General features: G+C 39.4%; 1 protein-coding gene across 10 annotated transcripts in view; it reads right to left on the bottom strand.

Moving 5' to 3' along the window:
* LOC139276426 (neural cell adhesion molecule 1-like) overlaps positions 1 to 20153 on the bottom strand; it is a 632849-nt gene that overhangs the window by 68479 nt on the left and 544217 nt on the right. For 8 of the 10 annotated variants that reach the window (XM_070894397.1, XM_070894402.1, XM_070894401.1 and 5 more), the window contains 2 exons: positions 10460 to 10584; positions 2275 to 2455 (listed from right to left, as the gene is read on the bottom strand). The exons of 1 other annotated variant lie outside the window; for it this stretch is intronic. In XM_070894397.1, coding sequence (XP_070750498.1) covers positions 2275 to 2455; positions 10460 to 10584 — 306 coding nt within the window. Of the gene's footprint in view, positions 1 to 2274; positions 2470 to 10455; positions 10585 to 20153 lie in introns of all 10 variants that reach the window. One more of the 10 variants, XM_070894395.1, reaches the window with a different exon arrangement.

Below are 20153 nucleotides of genomic sequence, written 5' to 3'. Positions count from 1 at the left end.
TTAAACAGAGTAGTCATCATTTAGCAAATTAAAATTATGAGTACAATTAATCTGTTACACCAATAGTTCTGGATGGCGTGGCGAATAAGCCCATAATGAGATGCTCACACTTTTTGGAATTTATTTCATCCTTTTACAAAAGTTTCTATTATATCCTTGCAGGGCTACTCAAACTGCGACATCAGAGAGCTGGCATACTGCCCCTAAAACCAGCTGTATGTCAAAAGGCAGTCGCTGCATGGCTTATCTTGATATTCAGATAAATATATATGGATTATTTGTACGTCATCACTAGTTACATATTGCAGTAATTAAGTTCTATTGAAACTTGAAATGTGAACTACACAGCTAGCAAGATATACTCAAACTCTCAATGACAGGTTACAACAGAGCTCCTTCAGTTTTCCTTTGGGGGAAAAATACTGTTTATTCAAATATTTAATTAGTTTTCAAAGTTAATTATTCCAAAATGGTTTCTTTACATTCTGGTCTAATACAAGGAAATTCTGCTCTCTCTTTATATAACTAACTCACAGCTCTGTGTACTAGTTCTAAAATAATTTTGCATGGCTGATCTTTTACAGCTATTTTTGTTGCTAATTTTCATGAACAGATTTTTCCACAGGAGCAAACCTATTAGCAGCAATCAAAGCAGAACAGACAGTTACCATTTTGGACTGGTGCTGCTCTCTTTACTTAAATCATCTTGCTTGTTAAATGTTTCTATGCAGAGGAAAATATTGTCCTTTATGTCGTGAAGAAAGCTTGCGCACACTCGGATTATCGAGGCACAGGGTAAACTTCTTAAAGAATAATCAAATTATCTTTGGTCTAATTTTCTCAATGAAAATCCTGTGCTCTGATTCACAGATAACCGGTATTGATGGGCAGATAAACAGGAACAGTAGCTAGCAATCCAAGCGACTGAGACAGCAGCCATTAATGTGCGATGAAACTGCAACCTTAACATTTATTTGCCGCAACAATAAACACTCTAGCAGCTTTCACGTTGAAACGGAAATCCTCAGCCAACTAAAACATGAGGTGCAATTTGTAATTTCAAAATCGCACACCCTAGAATGTTTAGTATTAGAATATATTATCAACTGGATGCATCGCTGATGACTTTGTAGTGTTCAAACAGTACAATCACCACTGAAGTACCCTTGGGTGGCATCAGGAATCAGTAACCACAATGAGGTCTGTAGAGAATATAAAACCCGCCATGCATAGCACAACAAAGGCTTCATAATCACAGCAAGATTCTATTGATCCTATTACCATTAGCAAACTACAGTTCAGTGAGACGAGGGAAAACTGCTACATTAAAATCTGGAATGTCACTGCAATTAAATTTCACAAAAGGTACTTATGATGATTATTGTCACTGATGGCAATTTAGAAAAGGAAAACAATATGCTCCACACAGCATATCGTAATTGCAGGTTTTGCTAATCAAGAGATGTCAAAAATAACTCTTGATCTTGCAAGTTTTTATCAATGCTATCTTACACTGTGGGGATTGTTTTTTTCCTCAGTTTATTCTTTTGCCAGTACTGCTTGCAAAAACAGTGCAAGCGTTTCACAACGACTCTCTTCCCCTGCTCCTGCTGTAGAGAAGAGAAACACTCCCATTACCTCAGGAGAGTTGGTTCCTTTACTGCTCCCAGTCATGTAGATGGTAGTTAAAGCCAGAATTTTGAGAAACCTGCCTTTGCTTGCTGTACAGGCTTCAGACATAGGCCTTAAACCAGTATCATTTTATACAGTTGATCGGCTGGCATTTTGCTGCTGAAATTTAGATGTGAGTCACACACAAGGTGTGCAAATCGTAAGTGGAATAATTATAAACAGCTAGAGACAGGCCAATTGTCAACGCACTGAAGGATGTTACGGGTTGCGGCAATTTCCCCTCACTGCACATTCTTGCACTCAGTCCTAAAGTAAGATTTCAATTCCATATTGTGTTAATGGCTGCACCCATCATATTGCATTGCAAGCCCAAGTTACTTGTTGCAAACCAGTCGGGAAGAGCAAAAAATGTCATCTGTAAATGAATTGCTTTTATTTATTTATTTTAAAACATGTAAGGGGAAGTACAAGCTGGTACAAATTTTTCCAATGGAAAAAAATAAAATGGAATATATCTGACACACAGACAGATGAATACCATTTAATGCAGTATTCAATTTTACAAGCAAGACTAGATTTGGGGATGCAGCATCTTTGCAGGGCTTAATGCAAATAATATTTGAAAGCAGCCTGAACTCGTACCTGGAATGACAGTGGGCTCTACCGAGGTCCGGAAGGAGATGGAACCAGCTTCTGATCTGCCTTGTTGGTTCTCGGCCACGACATAGACCTCATACTCCAAGTTCCACTCCAGGTTTCCGAGAATAGCATATTCACTATCAGATGGTAATCTCATTTCAGGTTTCCAGTCCGAGTGATGTTTCTGCAAAATAAAGCCTGGGTGAATGACGAAAAATCAGAGCTTCAACCCAACTGATTTGTGGTGGATAAATATATACACAAGTTAACGCTATGGGGTTGCTGTGCTAGCTCGCTGCTAATTTCTAGTCTGTTTCAGAAAAGATCAAATCCGCCAGTGATTGACCTTTGCACTTTTGATTTAGAGGCAGAGATAAATGATATGCAGATTTATCAGGCAAAATCCAGAGATGGAGATATTGCAGATTTGAAACCCAGGGACTATTTTCTCCATCGTTCACCTGTTTGATCAGGTGATTTTCCACTGTATTCTAAGCTTGTCCATTACTTAACGTTTTGGATGCAAGTGGTAGTATCGAGATCTTGGGTTCAACAATGAAAGCAATGTCACTCTCACAAGCTAAAGCAGCTCCTAGTAGCACATAGGCTAGAAATAAACTTAAGGGGTAAGCTTGGTAGGGGTGGAAGATTAGAATGTGAAAATTAAACTTTTTCCAAATAATATAAGGCCACTTTAGGCAAAATGAGACACTTTTTCATTTGTTAAACTTCTATATAAAAGGTGGTTGGAGTACCAGAGTAAGGAAGTCTGACTACAATTATTCTGGGCTTTAGTGAGACCACACCTGGAGTTCTGTGCACAGTTTTGGTCTCATTATCTGACAAAGGACATAATTGTCTTGGAGGTGGTGCAACACAGGTTCACTAGATTGATCCCTGGGATGAGATGGTTGTCCTATGAAAAGCGATTGAGTAGATTAGGCCTATAAAGCTCTGGAGTTTAGAAGAATGAAAGGTAATCTCATTAAAACATGTAAGATTCTGAGGGGGTTTGACAGGGTAAATGCTGAGAGGTTGTTTCCCCTGGCTGGGGAGCCTAGAACTAGGGGTCACAGTCTCAGGATGAGGGGTTGGTCATTTAAGACTGAGAGGAGGAGGAATTTCTTTACTCAGAGTGCGTGAATCTTGAGAATGCTCAACCCCAAAGGGCTGTGGCTGCTGCATTGTTGAGTTCATTCAAGGCTAAGATAGATAGATTTTTGGATCTAGGGGAATTAGGGATATAGAGATGGGGCAGGAAAGTGGAGTTGAGGTCGAAGATCAGCCATGATCTTATTGAATGGCAGAGCAGGCTCGAGGGGTCATATGACCTACTCCTGCTCCTAATTCTTATGTTCTTATGCTCTTAAAAAAAAAGCGATAACAAAGAAATCCAAAACCTAGCCATGGGATTCTAGATCTGCATGATTCGGGCAGGTTAGATCATTGGGGTTCCAAAGCTCCAGTCATTCAGATCTGTCAATTTGAGGATGATAATGTTTGGTAAAAGCAAGCAAATTGCACCAACTGGTTGGCCTACAGATTAGGATGGCTGTTTAGATCTGATGTTACATGGTGGGTTCTATTCTGCTAGAGAACAAAATAAAGAGATGCATTCAGTTACCAATTTTGTTAGCTTCTTTTAAGTGATGATCTATCGAGGGCTTTGTTCCCATAAGAAACAAGCATTTGTCACAACCAGTGAGAACTTTTCTTTCAATATTTGTAAACACAATGGAATAAACAGCAGATGATGGATAAAACTTGTGTGTTGAATTCCAGATGTAAAAGTGATGCACAATTTTTGGTGAATATGATAACTAGGATCTACGAACTGCTTGTATGCCACTTAAGATCATACAAATCCAAAGGTTCAAAGGTTTTGACAATCTTGTTTAGATCAAGATTCAAATACTTAAAGGAGAAAAAATTGCAGGGCAATGGTGAAAGAGCTGGTGGAGACTTGATGGGCCGAATAGCCTCCTTCTGAGCTGCAATATTTTATGATAAACACCACCAAAGGAAAGTGCTAAGCAGAGATAGTAATAACATGAACTCTCAAAGTGCTGAAAGAGATCTTGTTTAGCATTATGTCCAGGCAAGTCAAAATCATCAGGACATTATGCTTCAATGAGTTATAGTTGCATTCTCAGGAGGAAAGTCCCAACATCTTCCATATAGAATCATAGAAATTTCAGCACAGAGGGAGACCATTCACCCACTGTGCCTATACCAACCAAACATCGAAGATAAATCTACTCTGATTCCATTTTCTTGCTATCTCCGAATTCTCTTTAATATTTTGTACATGTGTTCATCTAATTCCCTCTTAAATAATTGTGGTAGCTACAATTCTCCAACTTGAGAAACAACCATTTATTCCTATTCTCTGCTTTCTATCCTTCAACTATCTCCATAGTGATGCTGTCGCTTTATCTTTATATGTCTTTTATGTGGCACTTTATCAAATACTTTTTTGAAAATTCATAAATAACAAATCCATTTCAATCCCTTTGTCCATATATTCCAGAGTGCCTTTCAATAATTTGATTAAATTAGTCAAGCGTGACCTGCCCTTTATACACCCAGGCTGATGGTCCCTGATGAGCGCATATCTTTTTAAATGTTAATAATGTTATGCCTTATTGTGTTCCTAGCACTTTTCCTACTACTGACATGAAGTTAACAGAGGTGAATGACTCAGAGTGCCTGGCAGGAGCTAGCAACACACATCAATGCCCAATGTACCAATCAGTGGACTTGTCTGTGGTGCTGCAAAAAGTTAATTATCTCACAAGTTGTGTCAAGTTAAGAGATGCCACCTTAACCTTATATTGATGCGGTGTATTAAGAATACGTGGCGTGTGTATCTGTGCACACAGTCTTGCAATGTTTTAAATGCTAGCACTTCTTTCCCCTCCAAGTGCCCCTTTCCCAACTGCTGTGGCCCCGACATATCCTTTCATCTACTTTACCTGCACATTACACGTCTATGCAATCACACCACTATCAAGGCATTCTGCTTGGTGATATAAGAAATCAAGAGCTATGGGGAAGTGGAGGCTGCGGGAAGCAGGGGGTTTGGCCTCAGCTCATAATCCCTTCCAAATTCCTCTGGCTCCTTTTCCTCATCCTATTCCTCCAATGGAAACAGACCATAAGCCAAGTGCACTTCCATGCCAGTCGTTTTGCAGAATTCCAAATCTCAAGAGGTGTCCTCAGGACAGCATTCCAACACTTGTCCATATTCTCTTTCGCTTGGCATGCTACATGAATCTGAGTTAAAGTCCAGGGAACCAGCACCTCACAGAAAGTGTCGTCCCTCACTCTAAATGCAAAGTAACAATGGAGGTAATGGATTTTGAACTGCGGGGTGGAGGCTGGTGGGGAGAGTGCATTAGGTGAGCTTATTGGGGAGCGGGCAGGTAAGTGGAGCTGAGTCCACGGCCAGATCAGCCATGATCTTGTTGAATGGCGGAGCAGGCTCGAGGGGCTAGATGGCCTACTCCTGTTCCTAATTCTTATGTTCTTATGTTCTAGGTGGTACACAATGCATGACTGGGAAGGAGCAGGAGGTGATGGCAAGCGATGAGGATGAACCAGCGTTCATCCATGCAAGCTGATGAGGCACAGGTATCTGGACCGGAGAGGTTTGCTTTTAAAAGGAGAATTAAAGATTGCTGCAGTCATTGGAGACTGCAGCCTCAGCCTCCTGTAGCTCCGCCGAGAGATCCATGTTGATTCCTCATTGACAACTCAACAAATGTTGATGTAGGAGATTCTGAGGGGGATTGACAGTGTAGATGCTGAGAGGTTGTTTCCCCTGGCTAGAGAATCTACAACTATGGGCATAGGCTCTGGATAAGGGGTCAGCCATTTAAGATCGAGATCAGGAAGAATGTCTTCACTCAGAGGATTGTGAATCTTTGGAATTTTCAACCCCAAAGGGCTGTGGATGCTGAGTCATTGAGTATATTCAATGCTGAGATAAATAGATTTTTGGACTCTAGGGGAATCAAGAGATATGGGGATCGAGTGGGAAAGTGGAGTTCAGGACAAAGACCAGCTTATTGAATGGTGGAGCAAGCTCAAAGGGACGTATGGTCTACTCCAGCTCCTAATTCTCATGTTCTGTTGTCCTATTAAATCTATACTTTCCAATGACATAATAAGTGACATCACCAATCTAACCTGCCACTGGGAGAACTAGAAGAAGCATTGGATTAAGTCCCAAGGTCAGTCACATACTGTCACCAAGGGGAAGCACCAGATGTCATACAGTAGCAGTTCGGTTGTACTGTGTCCAGAAAACATTCTTGACACAGTGTTAGACACTGTATTCTCAGGTGGCAGGAATGGTTAAATTTGGCAGTTCAATGGAGGTGAAACCATTGTAGGTAAAGGCACATTTGTTGAGAGCATGGTGAAGATTGCTTTGAAATTATTACCTGAGAAAAAGGCCGCTAGGCCCAACCAGTTTGTGTTGGCGTTTAACCTCTACAGAATCAGTGGTCCTATGTGCTTTCCACTTCTCTCCTTCAGTTAGATAGAGAGTCTGTAGTACAACCATTAATGTAATAATCCTTTATTTTAATCTTTGATCTCTAATCTGTTTGAACCTCTCTTCTGTACATCAGTTCTCTCTACAGCATGTATTCACCTGAGGTGAAAGGGCTGACTTATGAAGAAAGGTTGAGCAGGGGTGGGCCTGTATTCATTGGAGTTTAGAAGAATGACAGGTGATCTTATTGAAATGTATAAGATACTGAGGGGGCTCGACAAGGTAGATGCAGAGAGGATGTTTCCACATGGAGAAATCTAGAACTAGGGACATAGTTTAAGAATAAAGGGTCACCCATTTAGAACAGATGAGGAGGGTCATAAATCTGTGGAATTCTCTGCCCCAGAGAACTGTGGAGGCTGGGTCATTGAATATATTTAAGGCGGAGATAGACAGATTTTTGAGCGATAAGGGAGTCAAGGGTTATGGGGAGCGGGCAGGGAAATGGAGCTGAGCCCATCATCAGATCAGCCATGATCATATTAATTGGCGGAGCAGGCTCGAGGGGCCAAGTGGCCTACTCCTGCTCCTATTTATGATGTTCTTATTCCCTTCTTCACCAATATTGCCACTCCTCCTCTCCCTTACTTATAATGCCCCTCCTAAAAATATTATAAACAGATAGGTTTATTTTCCACTTCCCCCTGTATCTGTTTGTGCTATTAAATCTACATTTTCCTGTGACATAATGGCTTCCAAGTCCACCAATTTAATTCCTATACTGAGCACTGCAGTACATGTATTTTATATTTTTCCGGTTTTTATTTAAAGCTAATGTTTTTCCCTTGATTTTATGTGCCAAAGACAGCATCTTGTTCTTTCATCTGTCTTTCACCTGCTTATAACTGATTTTCCTCCTCTACTATTCCTTCTGTAGACTACCATCACTGAGACAAAGGGAGGAAAACATACAGGTGCCAGAGATCACTGAGGATAGATTCCCTATGTATCAGATGCGATTTTATAGGGGTATATCAGATATGGAAAATGTAAAACTGGAGAAGTACCTCAAATTAAATTGAGAGAATAAAACAAGAGGGCACAGGTTCAAATGAGTAAAATGGCAATTTAGGATTCATGTTAAAAAGTTCCTCTTCACACAATGGGCGATGGTGTGATATTAGAAGACAACTTGAACAGGCATCCTGGAACTTGGTCATTGGGAAGATCCCATGATAATCAATGCAAAATTTGAAGTCAAGAACTCAGATTTACCCTCCTATATGGCTCAGAGATGTGGCCATATACAGTCGACACCTCAAAGCGCTGGAGAAATATCACCAACGCTGCCTCCGCAAGATCCTGCAAATCCACTGGGAGAACAGATGCACCAACATCAGTGTTCTCGATCAGGCCAACATCCCCAGCATCGAAGCACTGGCCACACTCGACCAGCTCCGTTGGGTGGCCGCATCGTCTGTATGCTAGACATGAGACTCCCTAAGCAAGCACTCTACTTGGAACTCCTACACGGCAAGCGAGCCCCAGGTGGGCAAAGCAAACGTTTCAGGGACACCCTCGAAGCCTCCTTGATAAAGTGAAACATTCCCATCGGCACCGAGGAAATCCTGACCCAAGACTGCCTTAAGTTGAAGAAGAGCATCCGGGAGGGCGCTGAGCACCTCGAGTCTCGTCGCCGAGAGCATGCAGAAAACAAGCGCAGGCAGCGGAAGGAGTGTGCGGCAAACCAGACTCCCCACCCACCCTTTCCTTCAACGACTGTCTGTCCCACCTGTGACAGAGACTGTAATTCTGTATTGGACTGTACAGTCACCTGAGAACTCACTTTGAGTGGAAGCAAGTCTACCTCGATTTCGAGGGACTGCCTATGATGATGATGATGACTGGAGGTAGAGGAAGAGTTGTCAAGTTTGATCGGTCCCAGTGGGCTGGTAGTAATGTTAAGGAGCATACTGTCTGCAGAAATGAGTATTTATGATTAAATAAAAGTTTTTAAAAAAAGGTATAGGAAGATTCACAAGCTGTAAGCTTTCAAAAAAAAAAACACTTTTACAGCATTATTTGTGCCAGCCTTGGCTCAGTAGTAGCATTTGTGCTTCTGAGTCAGAAGGGTATGCATTCATGCCCCACAGCAGAAACCTGAGCACATAATAATTTTGACAGAATAATGGTGCCAATTTCAATGGAAGAGTGGGGTAAGTTTTCAACTTGTATCTGCTTGTAAAATGGGCCTTGTGGATAAGCTCATTATAGAAATCATTTGAGATTCATTACCATTGATTTCTGTAGTAATGAAAATCGAGCAACTTCTATAAAAGCTGATAATATGATGCATAGGTGGCAAGTTTAAAATGTACCTGATTTTTTTTTCCTGGTCTGTAAGATGGTTGTAATTCCTAATTGTACATGGTGGTTGAAAGAATGCTGTTACATTATGAAGTACGCTGAATCCAATCCAATCTTCCCTGATACAACAAACGTTGATTACAGCACTCTTCTACTCAAATTGTAGGAATGTTTCTCTTATTGCATGTTTTCTCTGGCTCCAAAAGTCACTTTTACTGAGCAGATATTTGAAAAACAAATCCAATTATCTTGATAAAAATACTCAGAACTTCTAATAAATATTAAGCTTTATGTGGGACATTTTCTACTGTTATTGAATAGAATATTGGCCCTGAAATTCCGGTCGGAGATGCATCGCTGGCATATGCCTCCGACCCACAAAACATTTCCACATCTACTTGCTGTCGTCCAATGGCTGAGCAGTTGCTGGGCACATAGCTCAACTCTGCGCCAGCGAAACCGATTTTACTTTTGGTCGTATAATTGGTCAAGGCATACTTTGACAGATCGCAAGCTCTAGGTTTTCACACATTTGCAAAACCCGGAAAAATTGTGTAGCCTTTCAGAAGGATTATGACGGTGTATACTGAAGGCACTGTCATTTCAGGGCCATAATTAATTAAAAAAATCATAAAAGGTTAACATAATTTCCTGTAATATTTTAGTCTGACATATGCATACATAGAATCATAGAATGGTTACAGCACAGAAGGAAGCCAATTGGCAAGTCGGGACCAGGCCGGCTCTCTGCAAGAGCACCTCAGCTCACCCCACTCCCCCACCCTTTTCCCATAGCTCTGCATTTTTTTTTTCCTTCAGGTACTTATCCAATTCCTTTTTGAAAGCCACAATTGAATCTGCCTCCACCACCCTTTCAGGCAATGCATTCCACTCGCTGCATAAAAACTTTTTTCCTCACGTCGTCTTTGGTTCTTTTGCCAATCACCTTAAATCTGTGTCCTGTGGTTCTCTACCCTTCCGCCAATGGGAACAGTTTCTCTCTATCTTCTCTGTCTAGACCCCTCATGATTTTCAGCACCTCTATCAAATCTCCTCTCAACCTTCTGTGCTCTAAGGAGAACAACCCCAGCATCTTTAGTCTATCCACGTAGCTGAAGTTCCTCATCCCTGGAATAATTCTCGTAAATCTTTTCTGCACCCTCTCTAAGGCCTTCACATCCTTCCTAAAGTGCGATGCCCAGAATTAGACACACTTCTCCAGCTGAATACATCTTTCAAATTCCGCAGTACAGAAAACAATGTTTATCCTCCATTTCAGAATTCAAAGATTTAGGACCTTTGCATATTTCCTGTACTTACAGCTTTGTATCTGACCAGGTAATGTCGGATAGGGGAGCCACCATCGTCCTGCTTGATCCAGTTCACTTTGAAGATATTTCCGCTTCCTAGTACTTGTCCTTCAAGTTTAGGTGGACTTGGCTCTCCTACAAGTTAATGTTGGTAACAACACATTTCTAATCCAATAATCCAAATGTTCTTATCTAATAACATCACTGCATTCACTCAGAAGGCATCATTAGCTTTATGTTGATCAATAATTGTTTTTAAAAATGCCTTGCAAAAAAAAAAAATGTTTGCATTCAAATAACTTCAAAGAACAGAACTGCATTTAAATGATATGTAATGATCATGTTTGCTGCATTACAGTAATTGGTTTAGTTAGTTACTAATGTATAAGGAAGGTAAATGCGCTTCAGACAATGCCATGCTTGGAGGTTTTATCCAATTAAAAATATTCAAAACTGCCAAGATAAATTTCAAGTTCCCACTCATTAAGTCTGAAAAGTACTTGATACCGAGTTATGCAGTTCACAGCTGGCAATATATTAACAGAAGAGTCTGACATTAAACTGATCCTCCCAACCCCACCCCTCCGCCCCTCCCCACACTCGGGCTGTTCCTGCGCTATACGCAAAGGCTCGAAGGTGAGTTGTTCAAAGTTGTAACTGGCTGCTCTTGATCATTAAGGTGGTCATACTTTTGGTTTATTGTGGTTTGTGGTACATTATCTAAATACAAATTAGGCAATCAGGTTTATAGTAGTTCGTGGAACGTATTGCTGCAGCATCCTGGCACTATGAGACTATCGACAGAGATGACTCTGACCATTGGCTTCTGGATGTTTATGTTACTATCTTTGATCAAAGTCAGGAAAATAATATTGATTCTATTTTGGTTTTATAACATATTGCAGCTGTCAGAGACATCATTGAGGATTTGAAGAATAAGATAGAATGTCAGGAGAAAACAATATAACTTTTCCTATAATTTAATGATAAATGCATAATTTGACATACTTAGGGTAAAATTGATTTTAAAAGTGTTATTCTTTAGAGGGGCAACAATGAAATCTTGAAAGTTGTCATCCTCCCAACAGTATGAAATCAGATTGAAATCTAGCAAAAGAAAATTTAATCTCTGGGCATCGGCACTTGAGTTACTGAAATTGCCACTTGACAGCAAAGTAAAGGAAACAAAATCTGATTTTTTTTTAAAAAACAGTAATTTCAGAAGTTTTGTGCCAAACATATCACTCTTGGGAGACATTGATCAAAAGCAGTAGCTCATCGAGAGTGTCTGGAAACTCGATAGGATGGGAAAACATCAATATATTATCGCATATGGCTGGTGAACGTGAGGGGAAACTGAAGGCTACATTTTTATTTATAAATTATCCTTCAATGCTCCAGATTGCGCGGTGCATTACGTCAAAATGATAAATTATTAAATTACTAAAATAATAATGCAGTTCTGCTCAATCAGATCAGTCATGTGGAGTGGTGGCTCTTGTAAGGAGACCAGTTGTTATGAAGATCCTTGCAACATAAATTAAAATAAATATGTAAGTGTCAACTTCAAAGTTTCATGCACGGAAATCGATCTAGGTTGTAGTTCTATATGTTAATTTGATGGTACACTTGCACTGACTTTCTCCCGATTCCCTGGTTTTCCGAGAACACAAATCAACTGCTCTCTAATAGGCAGATGTGACCTTTATCTTGGCCGCTATTGAATGCTGCCTGCACTGACCAATCAGGGGGTGCATAGAACTGACCCTTCTATCCTTCTTCCTTACTCAAGGGATACACCTGGTTTTTGCAAAATACCGCACCACAGTTTAGCAGCTGAAATACAGACGCAAGAGAGATTGACACCATCAGATGGCAAAGGTTGATTCAACAACTTGCATTTATATATCGCCTTCTCTGGAGAAAAGCATCCCATAGCTCTTCACCGAGGTTGCATCAAAAGCACGTCGAGCCAAAGGAGGGGATATTAGCTGGGGTAAGAGGTGGGTTTAAGGAGGGGCTTAAAGGAGGAGAGGGAGGTAGAGGGGTTCAGGGCATGGGGCCTAGGTGACTGAGGGCTTTGCTGGCAATGGGAAGATGAAGGTTGGGGAGAATGCACAAGAAGCTGCAGCCAGTGGAACAGAATACTGGAGGGGAGGAGCGGGGAGGGATATAGATACCAACCCAATGCTGAGAACTATATATTCTTTCTGTTCAAGCGCAGATCATTGTTTTCATTTTAATTTTAGATCACTGCTCATCAATCTAATAATATTATTTGTACAATAATCTGTCTTCAATGTTATTTGCAGGCTATATGAAGAGTGCTCAGGACTCTGCAATAAATGTGATCACTAACGATGCATTAAATAAAAAACAAATAACTATAAGGCGGTTATGACTTCACTGAGCCTCCAGTATAAGAGCCACCACCAAATATTCACTCTGCTCTCAGTGCCTATCTTAAGTTAGGCTATCATGGGTAATAATACTCAAAATACTATACTTTCATAAACATCATAAAGCTAGGAACACTTATTGATTAACTTATCAAAGAATAGTTTTGCAGTCCAAATAAATAGAGTTATGCTGCAACTTAACAGGTTAGTGACATTCCAAAGGAAGAAACAGAGACACAGTTGCTCCTTGTGAAGGCTGATTCCAAATGGGACGACAATTCTATACAATCCAATCACTAAGTGTAGCTTTAGTCCTTTTCTGGGCAAAATAAAGAAGTTAAAGAAGAAGAAAACACCAGCACAAATCATGCTCAATCATGCAACACTTTTCCGTACATCAGATTGCCAAGGATTATGTAACTACATGATTTTCTGGCTCTAAATGAAGAAAAAGACTCAGTTAGCATGCATGTGACAGTCCCATTTACACCAAGTGCATTTTCAAATTCAGGAATAACTCTTTGCTTAATGCAGATGCTGGGCTAATAATCTTGGTTTGACATGCTACTGATTTTTTGCCAAATCACATTCTCTGGCCAAAGAAATAAATCCTATACACTAAGCTGTGGGATAAGTCTAATTCATTGATCTGTAGAATATGAATGGGATATTTTACACAGAGGAACATCCAATTTCTCTCAGGTAGCAACATTTAATTTTGTACCAAGTCACATCGAAGCACGGTGACAGGTGTAATAAAGTTCAAAAAGTCATCCTTTCCATCTTGCCTCGTGTCAAACACACGGAGTGTAAATGGTACTTAAAAACTTCAAAGACAATGCCTAAATGAAAAAGTGTCGCTTATTGTTTGCTGAGCGCAAGGAAACTATTCAGTCGCAACTGAATAAATGCGAAAGGAAGACGTGAAAGACACACAGGTGAAAAGACCCATGGCAAAACCAGCCTGCATCCACTAAACAAATGGCATGCATGGGGGAATAGAAATCTCAGCCTCTTTTTAACCTTCTGGATGTCGCCCAATAGGTTTCAGGAGGGGAATAAAACTACAGGTACTTGCATACATGCAGTAATGCTTGTGAGTTACAAGTGTTAGTCTTGATCTGTGTTCTAACCCGCCTAGATGCTTCCCTCTTAAAAACCAAAAAGGAGGATTAAGAAACAGAGACTACGGAAACCAATGCAATCTTCTAACAAGGTTAGCGACTGTACGGGAAATTAAGTTTAGGAAACAATCAGAATTATTATTTTTTTATTTTTAGCAGGGAAGCACTGGAGAAAAAAAATCATCTTTGCTTGTCAAGTGTCTACAGCTGTTAGTGTTAGTAATATTAATGTATCACACATATTTTAACCCTGTATACTCGGCACCAGCACACAGTTTTACTTTGTTTTTGTGCAAATACAAACAACACAGGATCAACAATTTGCTTGAAATGACAATAAGATTGAATTTTATTTTTTGTGCAAACATAAAGCAGTCAGCAGGGCAGAAATATCATTAAGATCCATTTATTTATTTGCTTCATTTTTTAACCTACTAACACGGACATAAACCGTAATGTCTCGTAACATTTATCTACAGAAGATGTTGACTTTTAAGCAGTATTTTATAGGGGCCACCACATCTCTAAACTTAGTTTAAAATGACATCAAGTCCATATTAATCTGATTATCATGACTGGTGAGCTTGTTTACAGTGTTTTTTTAATTATATTTGCTTAAAATGGCAACAAGGTTGCCTATGTCTCCCAATATTTAACTTTACATTTGGAGCACGTTATTTTCATATTTTTTATTACAAAATCTATTTATCAATACTGAAATCCGCATAAGTGGGTGAAAAGAATAATTTAGGAAATTAAAACCAGCAATAAAGTTAATTCTTGACAAATTACATCAATTATTTAAATCTACTTTAGCATATTAAGGTAAATAAATAACAAAATAAAGTCAATACCTCAGTAATGATTACCTTACTGTACATGACTCAGATTTTTTATACGTCAAATATAATTCAACTGTTTAAGGGGAATTTTTTTTAATAAGACTAGGTTAAGTGCCAAAAAAATGAAATGGTGTTATATTAGGCCGTCCACTGTCCTAATCAGTTTTTTAAATGATCAGTTTGTGATGTGACACTGAAAGAAACACTAATAATACAACATTCTAAGTTGCTCAAGTGTCAGATAGTCCGATAACTATAATATTAACGGTGAACTAAAATAAACAATTTAAAATAAATCTGACATTCTTTCTCTCTCAAAGATGCTGACTCCTCTCTGGAGTAAAGTTCTTCATGTGAGAGCCCTTGCATTGAGTGCCAATAAACTATTTGACAGAGGGTGGGGTGAGGGGCTTCACAACCAAGTCTCCTGATGTTCACACACATACCTCTAACAGGGGTCACTGCATAGTGATTGAAGTTCCCTCCCCCCATTCCAGGAGCAGAGATTAAATGTAAAGCTCCTTCAGCCACCATGGCTGAGACGGCAGAGACCAGATCAAATCTTTGCCCCGATTTTAACTCCAGGTCGATTCCCCGCTCAGGCCCGAGTTAAAATTACAGTCGGGCCCCAATGATGTCATCGGGGCGTAACATGCATATGGACCCCGTTGGCTCAGGGTGTGTGTCCTTGCTGCCTGCTCAGGAGAGCAGGTTATAATTGCAGATGTTGTGATCATAGCAGCTTTCAGACAAGTAAGAGCCAGGGCAATTTTAACTGCCTGGCCGCCAGAATTCTGCTGAGCGAGTGGGGTCTCTGCAAGTCTATCATTTCGCTGCTGGATAAATTCACTAAGCCTTTGGTGGTATCACTAAAATACAACTTTAAATAGAAACATAAATATTTAAACTGAAGTGCGTGCCTTGTTACACTTTGTTTCCCTCCCAAATGTCATTCCTATTATCTCTCCATCCTCGATCGTTATTTAAAAAAAAACTTATTTACATAGAAAATAGGTTCAGAAGGCCATTCGGCCCTTCGATCCTGCACCACCATTCAATATGATCATGGCTGATCATGCAACTTTAGTACCCCATTCCTGCTTTCTCTCCATAACCTTTGACCCCTTCAGCCATAAGGACCACATCTAACTCCCTTTTGAATCTATCTAACGAACTAGCCTCAACAACTTTCTGTGGTAGAGAATTTCATAGGTTCACAATTCTCATCTCGTTCCTAAATGGCTTACCCCTTATCCTTAGACTGTGACCCCTGATTCTGGACTTCCCCAACATCGGGAATATTCTTTCTGCAGCTAACCTGTCCAATCCCGTCAGAATTTTATATGTTTCTATGAGATCCCCTCTCATTCTTCTAAATTCCAGTGAATATAAGCCTAATCTTTCTTCATATGTCAGTCCTGCCATCCCAGGAATCAGTCTGATGAACCTTTGCTGCACTCCCTCAATAGCAAGAACCCCCTAATATAATCTATTTTACTTATTTAAAATGTTCTGTTCATTTTGTTTTTATATTTAAAAAGTTTGCATTACTTTTATTCCTTTGACCTCTTTGCTCCAACTTTCTATTTTGGAGGTGGGAGCAGCCTGAGAAATAAATTGCCATTTTATGAGTTAAGAACCACACAAGTAGCAAATAACGGGAAGGTTGACTCAGTCACATGACAGATGCGACCAGATTAACAGGAAGGAGATGCTGTAGGGCATGTGTGCATGGCAGTGGCTCAGAAAGAGTGTGCTCGGACGAGGAAACTGGTCCATGTTAACAGTTAAACTCTATTAATTGAATGTCAGGCTAAATAAGCAAATTTCTTACCAACATAAAAGCAATTGGTTAATGCCTTTATAGATTATAAGTGGTTGGCTGGTTCAATTGAACATTTTCCATTTTACCTTTCATCCCTCTGCAATTTAGTTACCATGGCATTTTTTTTCAACAGATTTCTGCTGCAACATTTAAATTAATACAGAAATATGTATTTTATCAGGCAATTATAAAATGGCTGTGATGCTCAACTATACTGAACCCTTTTAAGAAACTTGCTCAGTGTGTTCAATTTATTCAACCAATCAGAACAAAGATTTTACCTTCTGTTCACCAGCGTGGACGACATCAGCACCACCATGCAAGCCACATGACAAAGTCACATGATACGCACGTACATGATTGGTTGAAAGGAAAGTGGAGGAGAGCACATGAAAAATACAAAATTAAAACTGATGTAAACATGGGCAGGAATAGAGTTACAGACTGAATAAAACCAAAATCAAACCAAAAAACATTAAAATACAAATGGGACGTTGGGATATTTAAATCAAGCTCTCTGGTAGCAACACAGATCAGCAGTATTTCCTCTGGCTGTAATTGTAAATGAGAATGTTTAGTTGTTAACAATTTTTTTTGAAAAATTGCAAAACATTGTTATAGAAATGCAATTAGTATCAGGCAAAGTTTGATCATCAACCTTAGTAAAACTGGTCAAAATGGAATATAAAACAGATTTGTTTTTCCAGTAAGCATCTGTCTGTGCTCTCCCCACACAATCGTAATTCAGAGGAAACTCTGCGGGCTTACAAATACAAACAGCAGCACCTCCGTCGCATCGCATGTTGTGAATGTAATCATCCCCAAAGCTCACAACAATGTCTGAATTTTATATTTTTCAGCACCAGCAATTTCCATTTGATTCGGGAAAACCACAAATGGAAAACGTGCGTTAAAACATAAATTTTATTCCTTTACATCGTGTGATGCTCGGGTAACGATTCAGCCATTGTGTGGTAGGAAAGCGGGATGATGTGGAAAAGGTTTAAAAAAAAAACTGCAATGGGCGTCTTGGTTTTTGCTGAAGTCCGGAACATCTGATGGTCTACAAACAATGTTCATTATGGGGCACACAGTACGCTAATAGTCGACAGGCACAAGCTCCTCGGCAGTCGAGTCCTGCAGACATGCCCCGCAGAAGTCTAGTGAGAAAATAAAGGATCAATTTCTGGATTTTGAGTGGGATTGTTGAACACAAACACTTGGGTGGACAGGTTTAGAAAGAGATAAAAGAAACTGTATCGACTCCGGTGTTGTTTTCCACAACTTTGCTTTTTTTTTAAGACCCTAAACAATCGATACAATAGTTTTCTGTTGTGATGCGAATAAGAAACAAGAACTTTTTTCTTTTAGTAGGTAGTAACAAGTTGCATCCAAGCACATTTTGCTGCATCAAAATAAAGTTGCATTAATATTCTGCTATCTTGAATTAAAAATGGTATTAGTACCGCATTAAAATAAAAATTGCATTAATATTCTGTTATCTTGAACTAAAAATGGTATTAACGCTGGATTACGATTAAAATTAAAATTGGGTTAATATTTCCTTTACTAAAAGAAAGGTGGCATTAATATTATGCTGGACTAAAATAGAAATTGGATTAATATTGTGCTGCATTAAATTAGAACTCATAACCGCACTGTGAAATAAAAGTCATGTTTTGTAATTAAATAAGTTCCCTTTCTTCGCCGAAGCGTTTAAATTACTTTTCACAAACTAAGCATCCCATAATAGTGATTTTTCCATTCAACTGTCTTTGGAGTTAATTACATCTTCCATGTTTAAGTGATTGCAGTTAATGAACAAAATAAATCCTTAATTGTCATTTAGAATTATCACATTTGTTCATGATTGAGAAAAAGGCCACTTATTTTTAAAAAATCGTACATTTTCTGAGAATGGAAACTTGTGCGGAGAGCTGGAGATAAGTTATCAATTGATGTGAGAGAGCTGCTTACACAGAAATAATGCTTGTAGAGTTTGTGTAAGTGATAAATGACCGGTGATTCTGTAGCAAACTCAATCCCTGCTGTGGTCCAACTTTGAACCCACACTGGGTTTTCGTGCCAGTGTTCTCTCCTCCCATCCTGAAAGCATGACTCCTTGCTAGGTATAGTTCCACAGGTACCAGGGGAACCTGCAGTAACTCACCCAAGTGACCATTATTCACAGGAGAGGAGGGCACCACAACCAAGGCAGTTCTTGATCTCTTAACTCATGGACCCAGCAAGGGTTGTTGACCAGGAGCAGAATACCTGGCCAAACTTACCCTCCCTAATCTCGGGCCACCGGAGGTATTTTGTAATACCCCGACTACAAACACATGCTAAGATCAGCTAACTCCGCACAGACTAATGATCCAAGTAATCACCTTCCTAGTATATATATTGCTCAGCTACTCATAGCACAATCTTGCTGAGCATTTGATGGAGCAGATCATGTCAATCGGAGGCATTTTCTCAGGTGAAATAAGTGAAAATTTAGTATCACTTTCTTGGTCAGTCACGATCAAAAAATAATTAGGGTTGAGCCCTGTCTGACCATTTCTAATCTTGTAAATAGAATCCACTCTTCCCAATTCAAAGTTGATTAATCAGAATGATCAGACACTAGTGGAATTTTTGACCACTAAATTCCCAATTTGCTGTTGTATTTATGTCGCTTAATTCAAATGACTAGATAATTGAAGTTTTTAGCACAAGAAACAACTCAATTACCATGAGTAGACCGTAACTATCTACCATCTTATTTATGGTACTTCAAGGAACAGTAAGAGCACTGAACCATGTAAATTTTCCCCATTTAACTGAAGCAATATTAGCATTTGCAACTCTGAGCAGCATATAGGAGACACTTTCACATGTTTACCTATTAATTTCTAACTAACTAATTAATAGCTAACAATTTAATTTCAAGTTTTGCACAGCTTTTTTTGAAATTAAACAGATGACACTAGATTTTTGGAGCATGCACTTGATGCTGTGGAACCCCTTCTACAAAGATGCTGTTACAAATGAAAGATGATTAAGACAATGCTCATCTAATTTCTCAGCTGCAAGTCAGAATTTTTATACAGGATTTTTTTTACATTGGGGGAAAACACAATTTTAAACCACACATTAGCCAGGAAATTCCAGCCACCCCGGGTCCATTCGGAGCGTGTATGGACCCGGGAAGGCATCGCAAAAGCTGGTTTTCAGCGCACAATGCGCATGCGCTGAAAACTGGCTTTTCCGATCAGTCAAGCTCCAGCGAGCGAGGACATTTGCAAGGGCAAAATTGCAGTATTTACCCATATCTTGCCCAGCAAATGTCATCAAGACTCTTGCGCCTGATAAAAGCAGGCACATAGCCTACTTTTACAGACGTAAGAGTTTTAAAATACACAAAAAATAATTACATTTAAAAAACATATTTTATTTTTATTTAAAACCCTGCCCATTTTAAACCACAATTAAAAAAACTTTTTAAAAATCGGAATTTTTTTTCTAAGAC

Source organism: Pristiophorus japonicus, chromosome 11 (assembly GCF_044704955.1).
Source record: "Pristiophorus japonicus isolate sPriJap1 chromosome 11, sPriJap1.hap1, whole genome shotgun sequence".
Lineage (NCBI taxonomy): Eukaryota > Metazoa > Chordata > Chondrichthyes > Pristiophoridae > Pristiophorus > Pristiophorus japonicus.
The sequence above is the reverse complement of the archived record's forward strand: the minus strand, read 5'-3'. Positions and strand labels throughout refer to the sequence as shown.